Raw genomic sequence first — 22,506 nt, forward strand, 5'->3', positions numbered from 1 at the left:
ATACCATGAAAAAAATATTGCATTAATTTCATTATAAACAAAATTATTATATAATGCCCAATGAATTTTCAAAGAAAATTATTTATTTGATGTAAACATCCAAATAATATGATGCATGGCAGTTATAGTACATCATCTGTTAAGGGTGTAAACAAAACTTTGGTCTATAAAAAGAGTGAATGTGTTTGGTCACCGAATGTTTGAAAGGATCCGACACACAATGTTGATTCTAGAGCTACTACTGCTCAAGTCAGTGTTGATCAGGACAGAACAGACAGTTTGTAAGCGACAGGGTAAAGCACAGCTGCCTGAGTTCGTCAAAGATGGAGCACTAAAGATTGGTGGAATCTTCACATTTTACACAGGCTATACTGGGGTGATTCCAAAATTTAATCGATTACCTCCTCAACCAAAGTGCAAGGAGTAAGTATGTTTTAAATACAAATTGTTGTCTTAAGTGTATTGTAATTTGTGGAATTACATAATGTATTGTTTTATGTTTTTGCTTTGCAGAAATTGTACTTACTTGTCTGTCCTACTTTTTTTTTTCTCTTTAACTAAAAATATGTGTATCTTTAGCATCAGTTACAGGGAATTTAAATTTGCATGCACTATGATCTTCACAATAGAAGAAATAAATAAAAACCCAAACATACTCCCAAACCACACTCTGGGGTATGAAATCTTTAATGCCTGTGGATTCTCTAATATTCTTCAGTCTGCACTTTCACTGTCCAATGGACAAGATGATATCACTGATGAAATAAACTGCACCAAGGCCAATACTGTGCAGGCTATAATAGGTCATTCAGGATCCACTCCAACCATTGGGTTTGCCAGATTAACTGGCCGATTCTACATACCCGTGGTAAGATGTCATTCCATTATATACAGTGTATGTATATATATATATATATATATATATATCTATATATATATATATATATATATATATATATATATATATCTATATATATATATATAAAACAGAGGCACTGAAGAATGAAATTCACCCAGTTTCATCCATGCTGTTTCACATTTGTGTTCATGCAGATCAGTCATTTTGCTACCTGTGCTTGCCTGAGCAACAGAAAAGAGTTCCCTTCTTTCTTCAGAACCATTCCAAGTGATTACTACCAGAGCAGAGCACTGGCCCAGCTTGTGAAACATTTTGGCTGGACATGGGTGGGAGCCTTAAGCAATGACAATGATTATGGTAGAACTGGAATTGCCACATTTATTAAGGCTGCTCAAGAAGAAGGAGTCTGTATTGAATACTCAGAGGCTTTTGAGAGCACAGGATCAAAAACGTCTTTAACAAATTTAGTAGACATTATCAGAACCTCCTCATCCAAGGTAATAATGGCTTTCATGTCGCACAGAGAGATCAAGATACTGGTAGATGAGCTATACAGGCAAAATATTACAGGACTGCAGTGGATCGGAAGTGATGCCTGGATCACAGATGACTCTCTTGCAGATAGCCAAGGCCACAATTTGCTGATTGGATCTATAGGATTCAGTGTACGCAATGCTCAAATACCTGGACTAGGCCCTTTTCTACAGGACATCAACCCCTCCCAATTTCCTAAAAGCATGTTTCTCAAAGAATTCTGGGAAAATGTTTTTCAGTGTTCATTGAGCCCAAGTTCAAAGCTGAAGGCATGCAATGGCTCAGAGCACTTAAAATATGTCAAACATCCTTTTACTGATGTGTCAGATCTGAGATTCATCAATAATGTCTACACTGCTGTGTATGCAATTGCTCAGGCACTGCACAATCTACTGTCATGTAAGCAACAAAAACTCCAATTTACTAATGGCGCCTGTGCACAATCAACAACAATACAACCCTGGCAGGTGAAAAAAATTCTAAAATGTTGAAATCTTAAAATGTAACTATAATGTAAAGATCCAAGTAAATTGGTTGATTTAAACAAAGGACAAATTAACATAATTTACTATTAAACAAGATTTTTTTGGTAACACAAGGATTCAGAATAACCTTTTAGCAATATGGAAACCTGAAATTGTAAAGTTTATCATTTTAAAACTATATTTTAGTAACATCATATGGTGACTTTGTTGATTTAAAATGAATAAATAATCGGTAACACTTTAGAATAATGGTCCGTCATTAATAAGTAACAGGAAGTAATGCAGGACTATAGTACTAAATTAATACTTCAGCTATTTCTATTAACTAATATAGAAACAAGTTTAACTAATCAGTAAGTAATATCAAATTTAGGACTAAGATCCTTATTAGGTAATCAATAATTACTGAATGAGACTGGTATCAAGAACTAATATGTAACTATGACATAAGTATAAAGGATTACTAATTAATTACTAATCACAACATTAACATGTCTGAGATGTGAGCAACTGTCTTTCCCCCCCCCCTTTTTTTTTTTTTTTTTACTCTCAGTGTGGTCATAAAAGGCATCACTAATTACTCTATGAACTACTAGTGATCTGGACCATTATTTTCAAGTGAAAAACATCTTTTTTCACTTTAAAATAATGGTTCAGAACACTAGTAGTCCTTAAAGAGTTTCTAGGTACTTGAGTAATTAGTGATGCATTTTATGACCATGTTCTGAGGGAAAAAAGACAATCTTCAAGAACTACTAGTGATGGGACCATTATTTTAAAGTTAAAAATATGTTTTTCACTTTAAAATAATGGTCCAGATCACTAGTAGTTACTGCATAGTGACTAGGTAACACTTGAGTAAGTAGTGATGCATTTTATGACTATATTCAGAGTAAAAATTAGGACTGATTATGTCTCAGACACAGATAATGTTCTTTATAATTTGTCAGTTATTAATGAGGCTAATCTCATTAAGTAATTATTGATTACCTAATAAGAAACTCCTAAATTTGATATTACTTACTGATAAGTAACTGATACTTACTAACAAGTTAAGCTTGTTTCTATATTAGTTAATAGTAGTAGCTGAAGCGGTAATGTAGTACTACTCATTAGTCCTACATTACTTCCTACATAGTTACTTATTAATATTTATTTATTCTAAAGCGTTACTGATTATTTATTTATTTTTAAATCAACAATGATGTTACTAAAATATAGTTTTAAACCGATACACTTTACAGTTTCAGGTTTCCATATTGCTAAAAGGTTATTCTGAATACAAAATGAGAATTCTGCCAAAAAATAAATAAATAAATAAATAAATAAATAAATAAATTCTGCCATTACAGGTTGTACATTATCTGCAAACCGTAAACTTCAGCATGAATGGGGGAGAAAAACTGTTTTTTGATAGTGAAGGAAACTCCCCTGCAAGATATGAACTGGTAAACTTACAAAAGGTCACAAAAGGTACCATGGAGGTAGCCACAATTGGCTACTATGATGCAACTCAGCCTCGTGGGCAACAGTTTACTATGAACAATGTCAACATCATCTGGAGAGGAGGTCTGAAGACTGTAAGTGTCTCTTTTCAAATTAATTTTCCAATCTTAACTAAATACCCAAGTGCACATGATGCATTGTAACGGCTCAGATCAAACATGTGTAAACATGTGCAAACATGTCACATGGCATTATTTTTCTATTGTTGTTCAAGTAGCTTTTCCCTGATGTGTGGCAGGTGCCTGTATCTGTGTGTACTGAGAGTTGTCCCCTAGGAACTAGGAAAGCGGTGCAGCAAGGAAGACCCATCTGTTGTTTTGACTGTATTCCATGCCCTTCAGGAGAGATTAGCAACACAACAGGTAATGCTTGTTTAACTGCTCTTTTAACACTTGCAGTTCATCAAAAGAGGATCAAATGGAAAAGTTTGACAGTTATTTTAATCTAAATGATTATGATCTAAATGATATACACTGCCATCAAAACGTTATATAAAAACACTAACAAGTCTATTTCTAAAGGAGTAGTATATATGATCAGATATACGCTAGGAGAGGCTCATTACTATTGCACTTCCGTTTTCATCCACACCAGATGCATCTGACTGTGTGAAGTGCCCTTTTGGATACTGGTCCAATAGCAGAGGTGATGAGTGTATCATAAAGACAGTGGAATTCCTGTCATTCACCGAAATCATGGGTATCATTTTAATGATGTTTGGGTTACTTGGGGCATTTCTAACTGTGTTCATATTTGTAGTTTTCTTTCACCATAGAGACACACCAATAGTAAAAGCCAACAACTCAGAGTTGAGCTTCCTGCTGCTCTTCTCATTGACTCTGTGTTTCCTCTGTTCACTTACTTTCATTGGTCGGCCCACTGACTGGTCCTGTATGTTGCGTCACACAGCGTTTGGCATCACTTTTGTTCTCTGTATCTCCTGTGTTCTGGGGAAAACAATAGTGGTATTAATGGCTTTCAGGGCTACACTTCCAGGAAGTAATGTCATGAAATGGTTTGGGCCTCTTCATCAAAGAATCAGTGTTGTTAGCTTTACTCTTGTACAGGTCCTTATCTGCGTACTTTGGTTAACATTATCACCACCTTTCCCATATATGAACATGAATTACTACAGAGAAAAAATCATCCTAGAATGCAGATTAGGCTCAGCTGTCGGTTTCTGGGCAGTTCTGGCATATATTGGCCTACTGGCTGTCTTGTGCTTCATTTTGGCTTTTCTAGCTCGAAAGCTCCCTGATAACTTCAATGAAGCCAAGTTCATCACATTCAGTATGCTCATTTTCTGTTCTGTCTGGATTGCCTTTATCCCATCTTACCTGAGCACACCTGGAAAGTTAACTGTAGCTGTTGAGATATTTGCCATTTTAGCTTCCAGTTATAGTTTACTGATCTGTATTTTCATTCCAAAATGTTATGTCATCCTGTTAAGACCAGATGCAAACACAAAAAAAGCATTTATTAAGAAAAATGTCACATTAACCTGATCATAAAGACAGAGCACATTTAGCTTAATTACAAGAATTGATGAATATATGAAAAATACAAAAACTGCCAATGTCACTCACATCAGACTTCAAATGGATCAGTGAAGACATGAACGCTTTCAGTCATCCAAGTAAATGTCACATATGGTCTCCCTCTAGTGGAAAAAAGGGTGTAGGACTACTATAATGTAAGGCTTGATGAACTTCATTTTCTCTTATTTCTCATACTTTAAGTCTATGTCTTTATCGGATGTTTGTGGGTGAATATGAGAACAGTATGAGTAGTGGTATTATTATTACTAATAAAAACTTGCATTCAATGATTACCACATTGACACTGTAAATGTTTTAACTGGTAACAACGTCATGTCAGCTTCTTGATTAATATATACTGTAATTCAGTAATGCTTATATTTCTTACTACTCTTTACCAAATGTAAAATGTATACCAACTATGCACCTCCTGTATGCCTCCATTCCACTTGAAGACCGAAAGTACATAAAAGACCATAAAATAATTAGTAATCAGATTCCAAGCATATTTGTTGTTGTTGTTGTTGTTGTTGTTGTTTTGTTTTTAAGGCCTGTACACACCAGGAAGAATATCGCACGCGTTTATCGCCAGCGTTTTTCGAGTCGTTTTTTGTGTTCATACCCAAGCGATTTTCACTAGCGATGCGCAGAGTGAACGTGCAAATTCCCTCCCTGACAGTATGTGGCACTTGTGCTTAACGGTCATGCAAATAAACATATTTATGATATTAATAAAAAGTTAAAGAAGATAAAAATGCAAATATAAAATGGCATATATACAGTACAGTCCAAAAGTTTGGAACCACTAAGATTTTTAATGTTTTTAAAAGAAGTTTCGTCTGCTCACCAAGGCTACATTTATTTAATTAAAAATACAGTAAAAACAGTAATATTGTGAAATATTATTACAATTTAAAATAACTGTTTTCTATTTGAATATATTTCACAAAGTAATTTATTCCTGTGATGCAAAGCTGAATTTTCAGCATCATTACTCCAGTCTTCAGTGTCACATGATCCTTCAGAAATCATTCTAATATGCTGATCTGCTGCTCAAGAAAGATTTAATGTGTACAATTGTACAAAATATTAGTGTGCAATATTTTTTTTTTCAGGATTATTTGATGAATAGAAAGTTCAAAAGAACAGTGTTTATCTGAAATCTAATCTTTTGTAACATTATAAATGTCTTTACTGCCACTTTTGATTGATTTAATGCATCCTTGCTGAATAAAAGTATTCATTTCTTTCATTTCTTTTAAAAAAAATAAAAATAAAAATTCTTACTGACCCCAAACTTTTGAACGGTAGTGTATAATGCTACAGAAGCTTTGTATTTCAGATAAATGCTGTTCTTTTGAACTTTCTATTCATCAAGGAATCCTGAAAAAAAAGTACACAACTGTTTTCAACATTGAAAATAATCATAAATGTTTATTGAGCAGCAAATCAGCATATTAGAATGATTTCTGAAGGATCATGTGACACTGAAGACTGGAGTAACGATGCTGAAAATTCAGCTTTGCATCACAGGAATAAATTACTTTGTCAAATATATTTAAATAGTACACAGTTATTTTAAATTGTAATAATATTTCACAATATTACTGTTTTTACTGTATTTTTTAATTAAATAAATGTAGCCTTGGTGAGCAGACGAAACTTCTTTTAAAAACATTAAAAATCTTAGTGGTTCCAAACTTTTGGACTGTACTGTATATATATATATATATACATGAGAGATGGTAGTCAGAAACGGTAGTGCAAATAAGTCACAATGACAGATGACAGTAGTGCAAATAAACATATTTATGAAACAGACATTATCAACTATATTTCTTGAATGTAAAAGAAAAAAAAAAACAAACAGTAAAAATACAGAAATAATACACATCTATTGGTGTGGCCAAGAACTGGCAGAGCACCATAGTCAGTCAGCTCCCTAGTTCACTAATCTGGGCACTGATCAGGGAGTCGGCCACATTCATCAACACGGTATACTGATACATGACATAAAAAGCTAGGGAGCTGAATGAGACGCAGGGATAGTTTGTTGGGGTCTTCCTCGTCTACTTACTTTCTCTTCGTCGTCTTGGTATCAATGTGTGCTCGGCAAGACCGTTTTGTGCTTGAGCGCCACCAAGTCCTGTTTTACTGTAACTTCAGCAGCTCCAGGCATGGGAACAAAAGCGCCACTCTCATTGGTCTGCCAGTTTTAACGCGGCATGTCAAACCAAAAAAAACAAACCCAAGACGTTTTTTAAAAAATGACGCTTTTACGCCTCGCATTTTTCGCGTCGGTGTGCACACTCACATTGGCGCCCTTTGTTTAGTCACGAGGCCTTGAACGTCGGCGATAATCGCGCGCGATATTCGTCCCGGTGTGAACAGGCCTTTAGGCTAATTAGGCTATATAAGAGTGTACAGTCTTATTTTCACATTTCTTAATCAAGTTTAGGTTTGGGGAGGTGGGACAAAATATTGGAAGGGGTTCAGCAAACAAAATGAATGCACATCATCTGAAAAAGAAGGAAAAAAAAAAGGTAGGTGCTCAACCAGATTAATTTAAATAATATTTTGAGCCATGCAGCTCTTCAGACCATGCGAAAAATATTTTAATTTCTAATCACTTTTTTAATTAAAATAAGACACGACAGATATAAGTTATTGCATTTTGCCCCTTTTGGATGAGTAGGCTTGTCCAGTTAACATCCAATACATTTGCCCCTATCTCACCATATCTATTAACATGTCGATCTCATTCTGCTCTGCAGTATCTCTCTCTCCATTTCTCTTTTCTTATTACAGCAAATACTTAATGACCAGTGGTAAATCACAGAATGAGTTAAACAAAATTTCACCTTGAGTTACCTGGGCATAAGCACCACTGTGCAATGTCAGAGCAAGTGTGCTACCTGCCAGCTCAAAGACATTGTTTCAAATGTTTTTTTGTTTGAAACATAGGTAACACTTTATTTCAGTGGTCCACTTTAAACATTCTACTCATAATTAACTTTGCAACTACATGTCACCTAACTATCATTAGAGTATTAGTCCCACAAAAGACATTCTACTGATTGTAAGTTACTTTGCAACTACATACTAACCCTAACCCTAACCTAACAGTCCACTATAGTCTACTAATACTCTAAAGAGAGTTAGTTGCAAAGTTACTTCAGATAGTAGAATGTCTAAAGTGGGCCGTCAAACATCAACATCATTGTATAAAATGTCCCTTACCACATACATCAGTGGTGTGAAATTAAATGCACCAGTTAAGGTTTTTAAACTCCATAATTCAAATGCAAAAATTCTACATTTCCTATATTTTGTAATTTTATTTCGAATAATATTAGTGAATCAATTATTAAATGTATTAAATTGCAACATGTAGTGCTATCTGAATATGCAACAAAAATAAATGTAAGGTTTCACATATTTTTCAGTAGTTATTGTTGCTTAAATAAAAACAAATATTTTCTGAAAAAGTGTTTGTGCACTGCAACGTTTACCTCTGAGTATTGGCCCTTGTGGTACCAAGGGTACCTTCCTCTTTTGTCACTTATGAGTGTATAAAGCTAGGACACTACCCTGAACAGGAACTCTACACCAGCCCAGCCTCTGAGATGAGAGGAGCCACTGTGGTTCTACTTGCTCTTCTGACTAGAGCACTGAACCCTTGCTGTACATCACTTAGCCTAGGAGACGTTGAGAGACAAAATGATAAAAGTGAACATTCAGAGGACAGAGCGGTCAAAGTTAGCAGAGCCTTGACATTTAATACAAGACATGTATCAATAACATGTGAAGGGTGGGTATGATTTATTTCAAGTTCATTTATTAATGCATGTTTTTATTTAAAAACTCTTTTTTTTTTTTTTTTTTTTTTTTGCTATGTCACTGTTGAAAATGTATTAGGTTTGTACATTCATTATTAGAAAGACACATTTTGGTACTGCTGTATAAATGTGTATGATGACAACGTTAAGAAGTGATTTATAATAGAATAGAATACAATAGAATAGAATAGATTAGGACAGAATAGATGACACAAAATGTGATTATGTTATTCCATTGTGCCTTGCTTAAATAAAATGTGTGTTTGCTTTTGGAGACAGTAAGTCTAAGATCTCCCATTTTTCTTATTTCAGCTGCCTTGTAGAAAAATATCAGTCTGCACACTTGTTGAACCTTTCTGTGGAAAAACCTGAGGCGTTCACAGTGCAGATTATTATTTCAAGACGCCCGATACTCTGCCTTTGTGAAATCCTGAATAAGCAGGTGCTGGGTGAGCAGAGCAGACTTGAGCCCAAACAGATCAACCTGGGCTTACATAAGGTGAGCATTGTAAACACAGATTACTAGAGTAAATACAAATGAAGCAAAAAGCAAAAAATACATGCAATTTTATTTATTTATTTCTATTTATTTATTTTTCTTTTTTTTTTCTTTTTTTTTTGGTCTAGGCTTTCAATCCATCTTCAAGCACGTATTTAAACTACAGCCATGTGTATATCCTGGTTTTACATTCTATGAAAATTTTTTATCTGAAAAATGGAAAATTTTCAGGCAGTGCCTGGACAATTGCTCTTCAAATAATGTGTGAACTGAATGTCAAAATTCACACAGGAGAAATTAACTGTGTGTGCTTCAAAGTTCACATTTTTATGGCTGTGGAGGACCAGGTGGATATAACAGATAAACTGTGCATTATAACTGGGGCCTGGTTTATGTCAGCTAACTTCAATGAATCGAATGAATCCCATTTGCCGAGGCTCAGTATGTTCTTTCCTGATGTGAAACTCTCAGAGCCGGCAGTGAAAGCTCTCATTGGTGCCTTTCTGAGGAAGACAAATCACTGGACCATGCCTGCCCTAATCTGTGTGCGTATTATAATGCGTTGCAAGCTTGTAGTGTCGCTCCACAGATCTTTGAACATGATCTCCATCATGAGAGGAAATTGTGAAAGCTGCACTTACAATCATTGTGCTGAGCTATACCAGGTACAGATTTCTGTTCCATGAATGTTGTCCCTACATTTAATCTAAAATAATAACAATAATAAGTAGAAGAATATAGATTAAAGCTTAGGAAACAATTGCACTCCTAAATCTTTATTGTTTTATCTTCATTGGCAGTTCATTTGGAGATGTATAATGGAGAAACAGAGGGAGTTTAACCAGGTGGTTAAAAGCTGTTTCAGATCAAATTTGCTCACCTGCACAGACATGTGGAAGCATAAAGGTGAACTCTAATTGTGTCTTTTTGCTTTGTGTATGAGCTGTTACTTTGTTTAGAGAGCACATATTTAATCTGGTATAGCATTTTAACCAACTTTTTTTTATTTTTTTATTGCATTTGTACTTGTAGAAATCAGCACACTACAATGGCAGATCTGCACTCAACTGCTCAGCAGAGGCTTGTTTCAGCAGTGGATTGTGAGAGTTCTGCTAATCACAGTTTCTCTGTTTTTAATTGGTCAAACTGCAGTTGTGACATATATGAACTGTACACAAAGATATGTTTTTACCCACAGAGTCAGGAACTCAAATCTAAATTTTGTGCTGCTTTTCACAATCTTATGGTGCTCTTTGAGTCCACTTAATGGGCAATTAACTCTTTGTTCCTGCAAACTTCACCACAAAGCGTTTGGGGTCACGTTTGTCCTCTGTATCTCCTGTGCTCTGGGGAAAACAATAGTGGTGTTAATGGCCTTCAAGGCTACAATTCCAGGCAGTAATGTTATGAAATTGTTTAAGCGATTGCCACAAAGACTCAGTGTTCCTGCATTTACTATGACACAGATCCTTGTCTTTGTGTTTTGGTTTTCAATACAGTTATATTTATTTAACCTGAGTATGAACTGTTACCAAGAAAAGATTATCCTAGAATGTGATGTACCTTCTGCAGTTGGTTTCTGTCTTAGTTTTTATCACTTGGTGCTCAGCTTTATTCTGACTTTTCTTGTATGCAACCTGCCATTTACTATTGCCTGTTACTCAGTGTTGAACATCCATGCTATTATGGGTTTGACAACAAGAATATCACTCAGAGCATTATTAAGGTAAAGCTGGCCTGGTTGAAGCTTGAATGCAAATACAAATGTATATGAAGACAAAAGTTTATACTTACATGAAAATAAAAATGAACAATTGCTCATTTCTGAGATTTCTGAGTCAAGTGCAATTGTTCAAAGAAGCCATTCTAAACTGATGTCATGCTTTTCATTGGAGTGTTTTTAAAAATGAAGGAATTCTTGTACATTGCCGTGCATTTTGGAACTACACAGGTGAAAAAAAAAAAAAAAAAAGGTTTTGCATTTTACAAACTTGTATATGACATATTATTTACTGTAAGTTAATATTAACAACTGTAATATGTTTCTTGTACTATTCAATACACAGTTTTATAAGGGAATAACATAAGTCAGACAATAAAGACAGTCCAATTCATCAACTGAATAAAAAAATAATATAGAACAGTGGTCTCCAACCCTGCTACTTGAGACCCACTGACCTGGTCCAACCATTTCCAACCTGCTTCAATACACCTGCCTGTGTATTTTCAAGTGATCCTGAAGAGCTTGATAGACCCTTTTCACATTTCCGGGGTTCTCAGAAACAACTCATTAAAGTTGGGTAAACTTCTATAGCGATGTAAGGGAGACAAAAGCAAATATAATTTTTGTATTTCCATTTGCTCCAAGAGCAAAATAATTTTTAGATTTTCAGATTTTCTGTCAATCCCTCAGCTGTTGTATTAAAAACACGTTCCCTTTTGTGGGAACTATCGACGCTACGTCGAATGACGTGATGGGAACCCTCTGTATTTTGTGTTCGTGAAGCACCTCTGTATCCAACCAATGAGAAAGACGTGACGTCAGAGGCGGGTGACGTCACGGATCAGGAAGCTATAAAGCATACCCAGAACAAAGCACGCTAGCTTCTGTTGTCTTCAGCAAGCGCTATCTGTATCTGTCTGTCTTATTTATCGTTGTATTGTCTATCATACACACTGTGGTCTCTTTGTCCGAGGACAAGAGTTCCCAAGCACAAATAAGACACATATATATATATAAGAATGGCGGAAAAGCAGCAGTTTAGGAAATGTGCTCCTCCTTGCCCGCGTTTCATTGTGGAAGGAGACACACACGACATGTGCGTTAAATGCCTGGGGGTTGAGCATGCACAGGCGGCTCTCGAGGGAGCTGTCTGTGTACACTGCGAACGGCTCACCCTCAGAGTGCTGCGATCGCGCCAGGCGCTCTTTGAGGAGGGCGCTGGGGCGAGTGTTCCTCGCGGGTCTGGTCCCGCTGCTGCTGAAGCACAGCGAAGGCTGCACTCGTGGGGTTCACAGATGGATCTAGCAGAGGGGGAAGAGACGGGCACTGCCCTATCGCTTCCCTTACCTGCTAGACCCAGTGTCTCTCCTTTGGTGGCGGAAGCACGCGTAGCGGTTTCTTCCCCCCGAAGGGAGACACCGATGCTCAACGTATCTTGAGGAGGTTGATGTGGAGAGCGTCGATGAGGAACCGCCAGCCTCATCCCCTGCATATGAGGAGCTTTTGGAGGTGGTGACCAGGGCAGTAGAGAAATTAAATATTGACTGGCCCGCGGAGAGAAACCAAAAAGCAAGTTAGACGAAAGGTTTCTCTCCGCACGGTCACTACCCCAGCGTCGGGGTCTGCCGTTTTTTCCTGACCTCCACACCGAGGTGTCGAGGTCGTGGAAGAGACCGGTTCAGTATCAACTATACAGTCCACAGACATCTCTGTATAGTAATATTGTTGGCCTAAAACAGCGGCTTTCTCAAAAATTATTCCCCGCCGCTCTCATCCCCCCGAGGCTGCTGGGCGGGAGCAGCCTTGGCCGACAGCCAGCTCCTCAGCGCACAGGGCGCAACAGAAGGCCAGTGTCGCCTCCCGGGCTCCCCCACAAAAATCTTGGGGACCAGGTCGGGCGGCACAGGAGAAGCCTTCCGGAGGTAGGACGGATCTGAGGACCATCATTATCTCTCGGAAGGCTTCAAAGAAGAGGTCCTGACATCTATGATGCGGGATCTCTCGAGGTGCCCTCAGGGGACCGTCCTGTCAACCCTGCCACCCAGTGTGCGTCAGGGCACAGCGGTCTCCGCCGATCCTCCGAGGAGGGTCGGTCAGCATGTAATTCGTTTGTCTGCCGGTGCGCCGCGTCAGATAGACGAGCCAAGTGCTCAAAAAACACCAGAGACCAGTCTCGAGAGACTGGTTCCCTTAGTAGAATATTTGGAAGAATGGAAAAGTCTCCCGAACATTTCGAAGTGGGTGCTGCTCATGATAGAACAGGGATACAGAATTCAATTTGGTTCTCGACCACTCAAGTTCAAAGGGGTGCTTCCCACAGTGGTAACCCCAGAGCAGTCTCTGGTGATGGAACAGGAGGTTACGACGCTTTTGCAAAAAGGGGCTATAGAAAGGGTTTCCCCTCCCAGCAAAATGTCGGGCTTTTACAGCCGTTACTTCATTGTTCCGAAGAAGGATGGAGGGTTGCGTCCGATCATAGATTTACGTGTGCTAAATCGATCCGTAAAGAAGCTGAAGTTCAAAATGCTTACACTCAGACAGATCATCCCTCAGATCAGGTCCGAGGACTGGTTTGTAGCGATAGATCTGAAAGACGCATACTTCCAAGTTGGCCAGTCGCATCCTCCTCTGGTCTCAGGGAAAGCTCCTCTCGCTGAGAGCAGCTTACATCCCCGGGCGGTTGAATGTGGGAGCGGACGCCCTGTCGAGGCAGGGCGCGAGTCCGGGGGAATGAAAACTCCACCTGGAGTTGATATGGAAAACTTTCGGTCAAGCTCAAGTCGATCTATTTGCCACAGAGGAATCAGCTCAGTGCCCTCTGTGGTATTCCCTACAGCACCCAGTACCTCTAGGGCTGGACGCTATGCTACAGACATGGCCGAGGCTGCGTCTGTATGCATTTCCCCCAGTCTCACTGCTCCCGGGGGTTCTGGAGAAGGTCCGCCAGGAAAGGGTCGACCTAATATTGGTGGCCCCTTACTGGCCGACCAGGATATGGTTTTCAGACATAATGTCACTACTAAGCGGCTCTCCCCTAGAGCTTCCTCTCAGACAGGACCTCCTGTCTCAAGCGGGCGGTACGATTCTCCATCCCCATCCGGAAATGTGGAAACTATGCGCCTGGCCTCTGAGGGGGCAAGGCTCATAGAATCTGGTCTCCCAACCGAGGTTGTGGTGACCATACTTCACTCCAGAGCTCCCTCCACGAGGAAGTTGTATTCATATAAATGGAAATTGTTCGCTACATGGTGCGAACAACGTAATTTGGACCCTGTCCAGTCTCCTATCAGCTATGTGCTACAGTTCCTTCAAGAAAAGTTTTCAGAAGGCTTAACCCCTTCAACACTGAAGGTTTATATTGCAGCCATTTCGGCTTATCATAATCCTGTAGGGGGTTCTTCGGTGGGCCGAGACCCCCTAGTTATACGCTTCCTCCGTGGCGCACTCAGGTTGAGACCTGTGGTGCGCACAAAAACCCCGACCTGGGATCTGACTATTGTGCTTCAAGGGTTAGCCGAGGCTCCCTTTGAGCCAATAGAAGAAGTGTCAGATAAATTCCTGACATTAAAAACCATCTTCCTACTGGCCGTTTCTTCACTGAAAAGGATCGGCGATCTACAAGCGCTGTCAGTCGCTCCATCATGTCTAGAATTTGCACCGGGCATGGTTAAGGCCTTTCTACACACTAGACCAGGCTATGTTCCCAAGGTGCCATCGAGAGTCCCAGGTCCCATCACACTTGAGGCGTTCTGCTTGCCTCCATTCACAAATCCAGATCAATGGATTCAAGAAAAATCTGCTTTGCCCTGTGAGGGCACTGGATGCTTACGTCCACAGAGCTGCCCTGTGGAGAAAAACAGATCAGTTATTTGTGTGTTATGGGTCCCCTAAGAAAGGGGGCCCAGCATCCAAGCAGAGGATGAGTAAGTGGGTGGTTGAGGCCATCTCACTGGCGTATGAAACAGTGGAACTCCCATGTCCCTTAGTCGTGCGTGCTCATTCCACGAGAGGTATGGCGGCATCTAAAGCTCTCTTGTCCGGAGTCTCTCTGGACGACATATGTGGTGCGGCTGGATGGTCATCCCAGCACACATTCATTAGATTTTATAATCTCAACCTAAATGTTACTCCGGGTGCCAGAGTTCTACAAGACAACAGCCAGGCATTCGGAGATACGGCGTAGTTGGGATAGCGTTCCCATCACATCATTCAACGTAGCGTCGATAGTTCCCACAAAAGGGAACGTCTCGGGTTACGAGTGTAACCCCTGTTCCCTGAGTAAGGGAACGAGACGCTACGTCACGTTGCCGTACCTCCTACATACCTGGAGCGCTTGCTTCAGACATATTACAGAAGCTAGCGTGCTTTGTTCTGGGTATGCTTTATAGCTTCCTGATCCGTGACGTCACCTGCCTCTGACGTCACGTCTTTCTCATTGGTTGGATACAGAGGTGCTTCACGAACACAAAATACAGAGGGTTCCCATCACGTCATTCGACGTAGCGTCTCGTTCCCTTACTGTGGTTACACTCGTAACCCGAGACGTTTTGTTGTTGTTGTTTTATATATATTATTAATTAATTTTATAATGGAGAATGTGGCGATGGCAATTCTTACTTTTCATGATGTTAATAATAATAATAATAATATTAGAGTAATGAACTGTGAACTTAAAATAATAATAATAATAATAATAATAATAATAATAATTAAAAATAATAATAATAATTATCTATCCATTCCCAAAATGAGGATACTGATGATTGTCTTTAAATGCCCTTATCAAATGTAGTAAATAAATTAGTGAAGTTCCTAAATGTAATTTAGGGAGGAGCGAGCCCATCTAATCTTCCAATCAACAGCCAGAGTATATAAGCAGCTGCTTACCTCTCTTCAGTCTCAGCTGTTCCAGCATCCCTCCACCTCCCCAAACTCCACCTTCGTCTCAGGTACCTTGCCCTATGTAATCATATCCTATATTTATTCACTGGGGGGGTATATCAGAGCTTGAATTGAAGCTGCTTCATCGAGCCCCTCCTCAGTGGACAGCAAGCCAAATTAGCTAACCTAATACCCTAAAGATTATATGGGCAAACAAACTTGTTAATTATATATATATATATATATATATATATATATATATATATATATATATATATATATATATAAATATATATATATTAATTTAAAGTTGCAGTCTGCAATTTTTGGCCCTTTAGTGGTTAATAAACAGAACTGCACACATCTTATGGAAGAACATTGTAACCGGAGCTACTTTTCTCCATGTATATCTATGGCGAGTCACGCAGTTACTGTGATGCTCTGCAGTGGGTCCTACCAGTCCAGTCTGAAATAGTCAGAATATAAACACTTATTATAAGTGTACCATAACGTTGTACATTCTCATTATATAATTTTTGTAAATTTTTAACACAAAATAAGTTGCGGACAGCAGCTTTAAGGCCAAAATAATGAGCTCACTGAAGTAATGAATACATGTTAACAATGATTAGGATGTATAGAAAGATTTGCATTGGTATTGCATTGGTAAACCAAAGAAACAAAGATTTTGGGACCGATTCATAGCTCACAGAAAATGTACAGAAGCTTTATCTGAGGCCTAGATTGCATCCTTCAATTTGGTGAAAGAAGGAGAATGGAATGGAGCAGATTTCTCATTAATTTTCATTTGTGAAAAAAAGTAGTGGGATATCCCAACATAAACATAACCTAAAGTTAATTTAAAAAAAAAAAAAAAGAAAAAAAAGAGATAATAAATATGGAAGTGTATGGGTAGCAATATTCAATTTGAAATGTAATATGCAAAATGGCAATGCATTTCTGTAATTAAATTTACATTTAAATTTACATTCAATATTTGCAACATTTGGAGCAAAATTATTCAATAATATAATTTACATTTGCTATTTCCTATTTTTAACATATAATTTAAACATACATTTTAACACTTTAAAAGTTGCAAAATTAAAATGTATTACAGACATGATTATATATATATATTGAACATGTTCAAGCTAAATATGTTGACTATGTCATAACATAAAGCTTCCACCTGTACATAAACATGGCATAAAATACAAATTTAAAGGATTTACAATTATTACAATTACTAAGATTACAATTCTTTATTCATACTAAGTATAAACCACTATAAAAATAAAAAGTACTTTATGGGCACATTTACAAAATGAGAACTGTGCACACTTGTGCTCTACCATCTCACCAGGGAACACCTTCAAGTAATAATGGGCCAATATTCACTATGGGTAGAAGAGCTACTGTATATAACAGAGAAATAACTCAGTCTTACGCTCTCTGAACCACGATCAGCAATGGAAAGCTTTAATATTTTGCTATTTTTCCCTTTGCTATACGTGTACACTGGCTCAGCATGTCAGCTGCTTGGTAAATTTGAAATGCCTAGTATTTTTAAAGCAGGGGACATAATGATTGGAGGAATTTTTCCCATTTTTAATAAACAAGAAAATGTAATTGCCTCTTTTGAGAGAAAAATGCAAAGGGTTAATTGTACAGGGTAAGTTCAAAAGCATGTTTGTGATTAAACTATGATATTATTGGCAATGCATTGTTTTTCTTGTCATATTTATTGAACAGATTTGACCTACGTGCCTTTCGCTGGACTCAAGTCATGATGTTTGCAATAGATGAAATAAACCAAGATGAGGGTTTGCTTCCTAACATTTCTTTGGGCTATAAAATAATGGATTCTTGTGCTTCTCCCACTAATGTTTTGCGTGCGTCTTTCACACTGGTGAGTGAGCAGAAGGAAGAGGAATCTACAACTCAGTGTCACCTTCCTCTTACAGCTCTTGTAGCTGAATCAGGATCATCACAGTCCTTAGCTGTTGCTGGAACACTTGGACCATTCAAAGTGCCAATGGTAATGTTAAAATTAATTAATCCTGCAATTTAATTGCATTTAAGTGTTCCTATTCATGTAATAGTCAATTAACTGTATAATTTATACTATGTTTTAATTTAATCTAGGTAAGTTACTTTTCAACATGTGCATGTCTGAGTGACAGAAGAAAATATCCATCATTTTTTCGTACAATTCCAAGTGACTACTACCAAGCAAAAGCCTTAGCCTCCCTTGTAAAACGATATGGATGGACTTGGATTGGAGCTTTGCAGTCTGACAATGATTATGGAAGAAATGGGATTTCAGCTTTCATAAAGGAGGTGGATAAAATGGGAGTTTGCATTGCATTTGTAGGCACAGTTTTAAGAACATATCCCCAAAGTAAAATCATTGAAGTTGTTGAAATGATAAAACAATCTACGGTAAAAGTGATCCTGGCTTTTGTACCAGAGGGAGATCTCTATCCCCTAATGAAAGAAATTGTGAAGCAAAACATCACAGGAATCCAGTGGATTGCAAGTGAAGCCTGGGTAACTGCAGCAAGGCCTTCTACCCCTGAAATATTCAAGTCTTTTGGAGGTACAGTTGGATTTGTGGTACGGAAGATGGCTATGCCCAAACTAGGACCTTACCTGAAAAACATCAGTCCTTATTCTCCCTCACAATCTTCTTTTGTCAGTGACTTTTGGGAAACAATGGTTGGCTGTAAGCCATGTCTTAATTGTGAGCCACTGCCATCTGCAAATGTTACACACAACAGCCAAGTGTGCACAGGAGAAGAAAAACTAAATTACACAGACAAATTCTTTGATGTAACACAAGTAAGAGTAACATATAAGGTGTATCAAGCTGTGTATGCAATTGCACATGCTATTCATAAACTGCTGTTTTGTCAAAAGGTTGAAAATAATCTTTTGAGACAGTGCCTAAATGTATCCCAGATAACTCCTAAACTGGTGAGAAAATTGTTTCATTTATTTTAACATTTAAAAGTCATAATTCAACAGTTTAACTACAGAGTATTATACTTAACTATATAATACTTCATTCCAAGGTCAGCGATCAATTACAGAGGGTATCTTTTGCAGATGGATATGGAGAAAATGTTTTCTTTGATGAGAACGGAGATCCACCTGCATCCTACGAGGTCATAAACTGGCAGCTAAGAGAGGGGGAGGTACAACATGTAACCGTGGGCTATTTCAGTACATCTACAGATGGAACATATAAACTTACAGTTAAAGAGGACAACATCCGCTGGAACACAGGAAATTCGGTACATAAAACATATATATATATATATATATATATATATATATATATATATATATATATATATATATATATATATATATATATATATAGATAGATAGGAATTGATGAAACCTGGTTTTAGACTACAATAATTTATTAGAATAGTGTGCCTCCTATTTTTATCAATTCATCTTGGGAATGACAGATACAAGTCTTGCACTGTGGCCAGAGGGATTTTGAGCCATTCCTCTTGCAGAACAGTGGCTAGGTCATTATGTGATGCTGGTGGAGGAAAACATTTCATAACTTGCTCATCCAAAACACCCCAAAGTAGCTCAATAATATTCATATGTAGTCACTGTGCAGACCATGGTAGATGTTCAACTTCAATGTCATGTTCATCAAACCCCTCTGCCACTAGTCTTGCTGTGTGTATTTGTGCATTATCATCTTAATACACACCACCACTTTCAGGATGCACATGGTCCTCAAGAATGGTTTGGTAGTCCTTGGCAGTGCCGTGATTATTTTTTATAAGTAGTTGGTGATATTGCAGCCCAAGCCATCACTGATCCACCCCTGTGCCTTACCCTGGGCACACAACAGACTGGGTAGTACATTTCTTTGGGGCTTCTCCACACCGTAACTCTGCCACATTTAGGAAAGACAGTGAAGGTGGACTCATCAGAGAACAATATATGTTTCACATTGTCCTCAGCCCAAGATTTCCAATGCTGGCACCATTGAAACCGACGTTTGGCTTTGGCACGAGTGACCATGAATGTTGAACCTGTGGAGCTCCTGAGGAACAATTTTGGTTGAAACAGGAGAGTCAACTTGCATATTTAATTCTACAGTGGGTTGGGCAGCTAAATACCAAAAAGCCTTGCTGTCCTGGTCACTGATGCGCTAGCAAGACACACACCAACAGTTTGTCCTATTTTGAGCTCTGATCTGTCTCCCAAAATGTTGTGTGGGTATTTTATGTACAGCTGTGCTATTGCTCTGTTAATTCAACATTCTCTCTCTGTTCTTATGCTCTTATTGATGGAATCTGAAATCAGTGAAGATATATACATACATTTGGTTAATATATATTCATTTGGCAGATTCCCAAAGCAGTGTGCTCAGACACGTGCCCAAATGGCACAAGAAAAGCACAAATAAAAGGACGGCCTGTTTGCTGCTTTGACTGCATCCCATGTGCTGATGGTTCAATATCAAATACAACAGGTACGGTTACCCATCTGTCATCTGCACTACATTTACATATTTTAAATACTGTTAAATGCTTCAATATAATATTTGTTATGTATTTTATAGGAGCAGCAGACTGCACTCTTTGTCCTGAAGAATACTGGTCAAATGAGAGACGAGACAAGTGTGTCATGAAAATTATAGAGTTTCTATCATATACAGAGACAATGGGGATTATTCTGACTGCTCTGTCACTCTTTGGAGCCAGTCTTACTGTAGCGATTATGACTGTCTTCATACACTTTAGAGAAACACCTATAGTGAAAGCTAACAATTCAGAGCTGAGCTCACTATTACTTGTTTCATTGTTCTTTTGCTTTCTTTGTCCTCTTACATTCATTGGTGAGCCAACAATGTGGTCATGTATGCTACGTCATACAGCATTTGGAGTTATTTTTGCTCTCTGCATTTCTTGTATTTTAGGGAAAACCATAGTAGTTGTTACTGCTTTTAGAGCCACTTTACCAGGAAATAAATTGGCTGGAAAGTTTGGGCCAGTACAACAAAGAGTTATTGTGTTCTCATGCACTGCAATTCAAATAGTCATCTGCGTACTATGGCTTATAACAAACCCACCATTTCCAGAAAAGGCTCTTAAGTATTACAATAAAAAGATAATTTTAGAATGCAACACAGGTTCAGATGTTGCATTTTATGCAGTTTTAGGATATATTGGTCTTCTTTCAGCAATCTGTTTGATTTTGGCATTTTTAGCTAGAAAACTACCAGACAATTTTAATGAGGCCAAATTCATTTCATTCAGTATGCTTATATTTTGTGTTGTCTGGGTAACATTTATACCTGCTTATATTAGTTCACCTGGCAAGTACACAGTTGCAGTAGAGATTTTTGCAATTTTGTCATCTGCTTTTGGCTTATTGCTGTGTATATTTGTGCCAAAATCTTACATTATTCTCATAAAACCAGAGAAAAATACTAAAAAACACCTGATGGGGAAATTTCAAAAGGCTAGTCTTTGAGGTAGCTACATAATGTAAAAACCAAAACAGTTGGATATTAATGTTGTGTCATTATTTGCCAATACCTGCCCCTGTATTTGTGCATTGACAAGAAGAGAGGGAAAAAGGGCAGTTATTAATGCAATCTAAATAAAATGCCTCAGTATATCAGAGGTTGTAAAAAAAAAAAAAAAAAAAAAAAAAAGTCTGTAATTCAATAAACATTGTTTCTCAACTTTTGAAAATACATGCTAAGATCACAATGATGCATGTGATTTAATCATAAATGCTATTTAGTGCCCAGACCTCAACAAGTATTAGCAAACTAACCAATATTATTTTATTTTGTTGTCTGTGGGTGATGGAGGTGTTGTTACGAATGCGCAGGCATGAAACAGAGTGAGAATCCAAATGCAAGCACCAATGTTTAATAACAAAAGGTAATCCATTCACAGACAGCTGACGAGAGCAACGACAAGAACATACTCACAAACGCAGCGACCAACCAACAACAAATGAAGCATAAAGGTTTAAATAGACACGTTAACAATGGGCTGATAAGGGACAGGTGTTGGTGATATGATGTCATGGTAATTAATGAGGGTAACTATAGCGACACACAAGGTACAGGCAAAACAGAAACCAAAACACAGGAAATAAAGATTGAAACAAAGAAAACCGATTACACTTCAACAGAAGAGTCCTACAAAACACAAAACACCGGGATCCTGACATAGCCCCCCCTCAAAGGTGCGGCTTCCAGACGCACCTACAAACAAAAGATCCAGGAGAGCTGTGGAGCGGAGGCAAACTCCGAGGCGAGACGGAGGGCCTGGACCATGGAGTTGAGGAAGGACCAGAAACACAAGTGTCAAAGGGAGCCGAAGCAAAACAGGCAGTAAAGGTGGCCGGAGCGGCGCCAGCTGAGTAGGCGGCCAAGATGGCACAGACCGGACCAAGTGCGTAGCGACCGGCGGGCCTGGACTTGAGTGCGTAGCGACCGGCGGGCCTGGACTTGAGTGCGTAGCGACCGGCGGGCCTGGACTTGAGTGCGTAGCGACCGGCGGGCCTGGACTTGAGTGCGTAGCGACCGGCTGGCCTGGACTTGAGTGCGTAGCGACCGGCGGGCCTGGACTTGAGTGCGTAGCG

General features: G+C 38.4%; 2 protein-coding genes across 2 annotated transcripts; both read left to right on the forward strand.

The window, feature by feature from the left end:
• The first annotated feature begins 220 nt into the window (after positions 1 to 220).
• On the forward strand, positions 221 to 4,889 carry LOC137023527 (extracellular calcium-sensing receptor-like). The gene is made up of 6 exons (XM_067390727.1): positions 221 to 423; positions 580 to 868; positions 1,054 to 1,860; positions 3,231 to 3,458; positions 3,623 to 3,746; positions 3,979 to 4,889. The coding sequence occupies exons 1-6, from the start codon at positions 221 to 223 to the stop codon at positions 4,887 to 4,889; spliced, it is 2,562 nt and encodes an 853-aa protein (XP_067246828.1).
• A 12,507-nt stretch (positions 4,890 to 17,396) lies between these two features.
• Positions 17,397 to 21,378, forward strand: olfcn1 (olfactory receptor C family, n1). Its single transcript, XM_067389096.1, has 6 exons — positions 17,397 to 17,539; positions 17,620 to 17,905; positions 18,013 to 18,843; positions 18,942 to 19,163; positions 20,251 to 20,374; positions 20,465 to 21,378. Exons 1-6 carry the CDS (start codon positions 17,421 to 17,423, stop codon positions 21,376 to 21,378), a joined length of 2,496 nt encoding a protein of 831 aa, XP_067245197.1. The 5' UTR covers positions 17,397 to 17,420.
• The last annotated feature ends 1,128 nt before the right edge of the window (positions 21,379 to 22,506 follow it).

This window comes from Chanodichthys erythropterus, chromosome 7 (genome assembly GCF_024489055.1).
Source record: "Chanodichthys erythropterus isolate Z2021 chromosome 7, ASM2448905v1, whole genome shotgun sequence".
NCBI lineage: Eukaryota > Metazoa > Chordata > Actinopteri > Cypriniformes > Xenocyprididae > Chanodichthys > Chanodichthys erythropterus.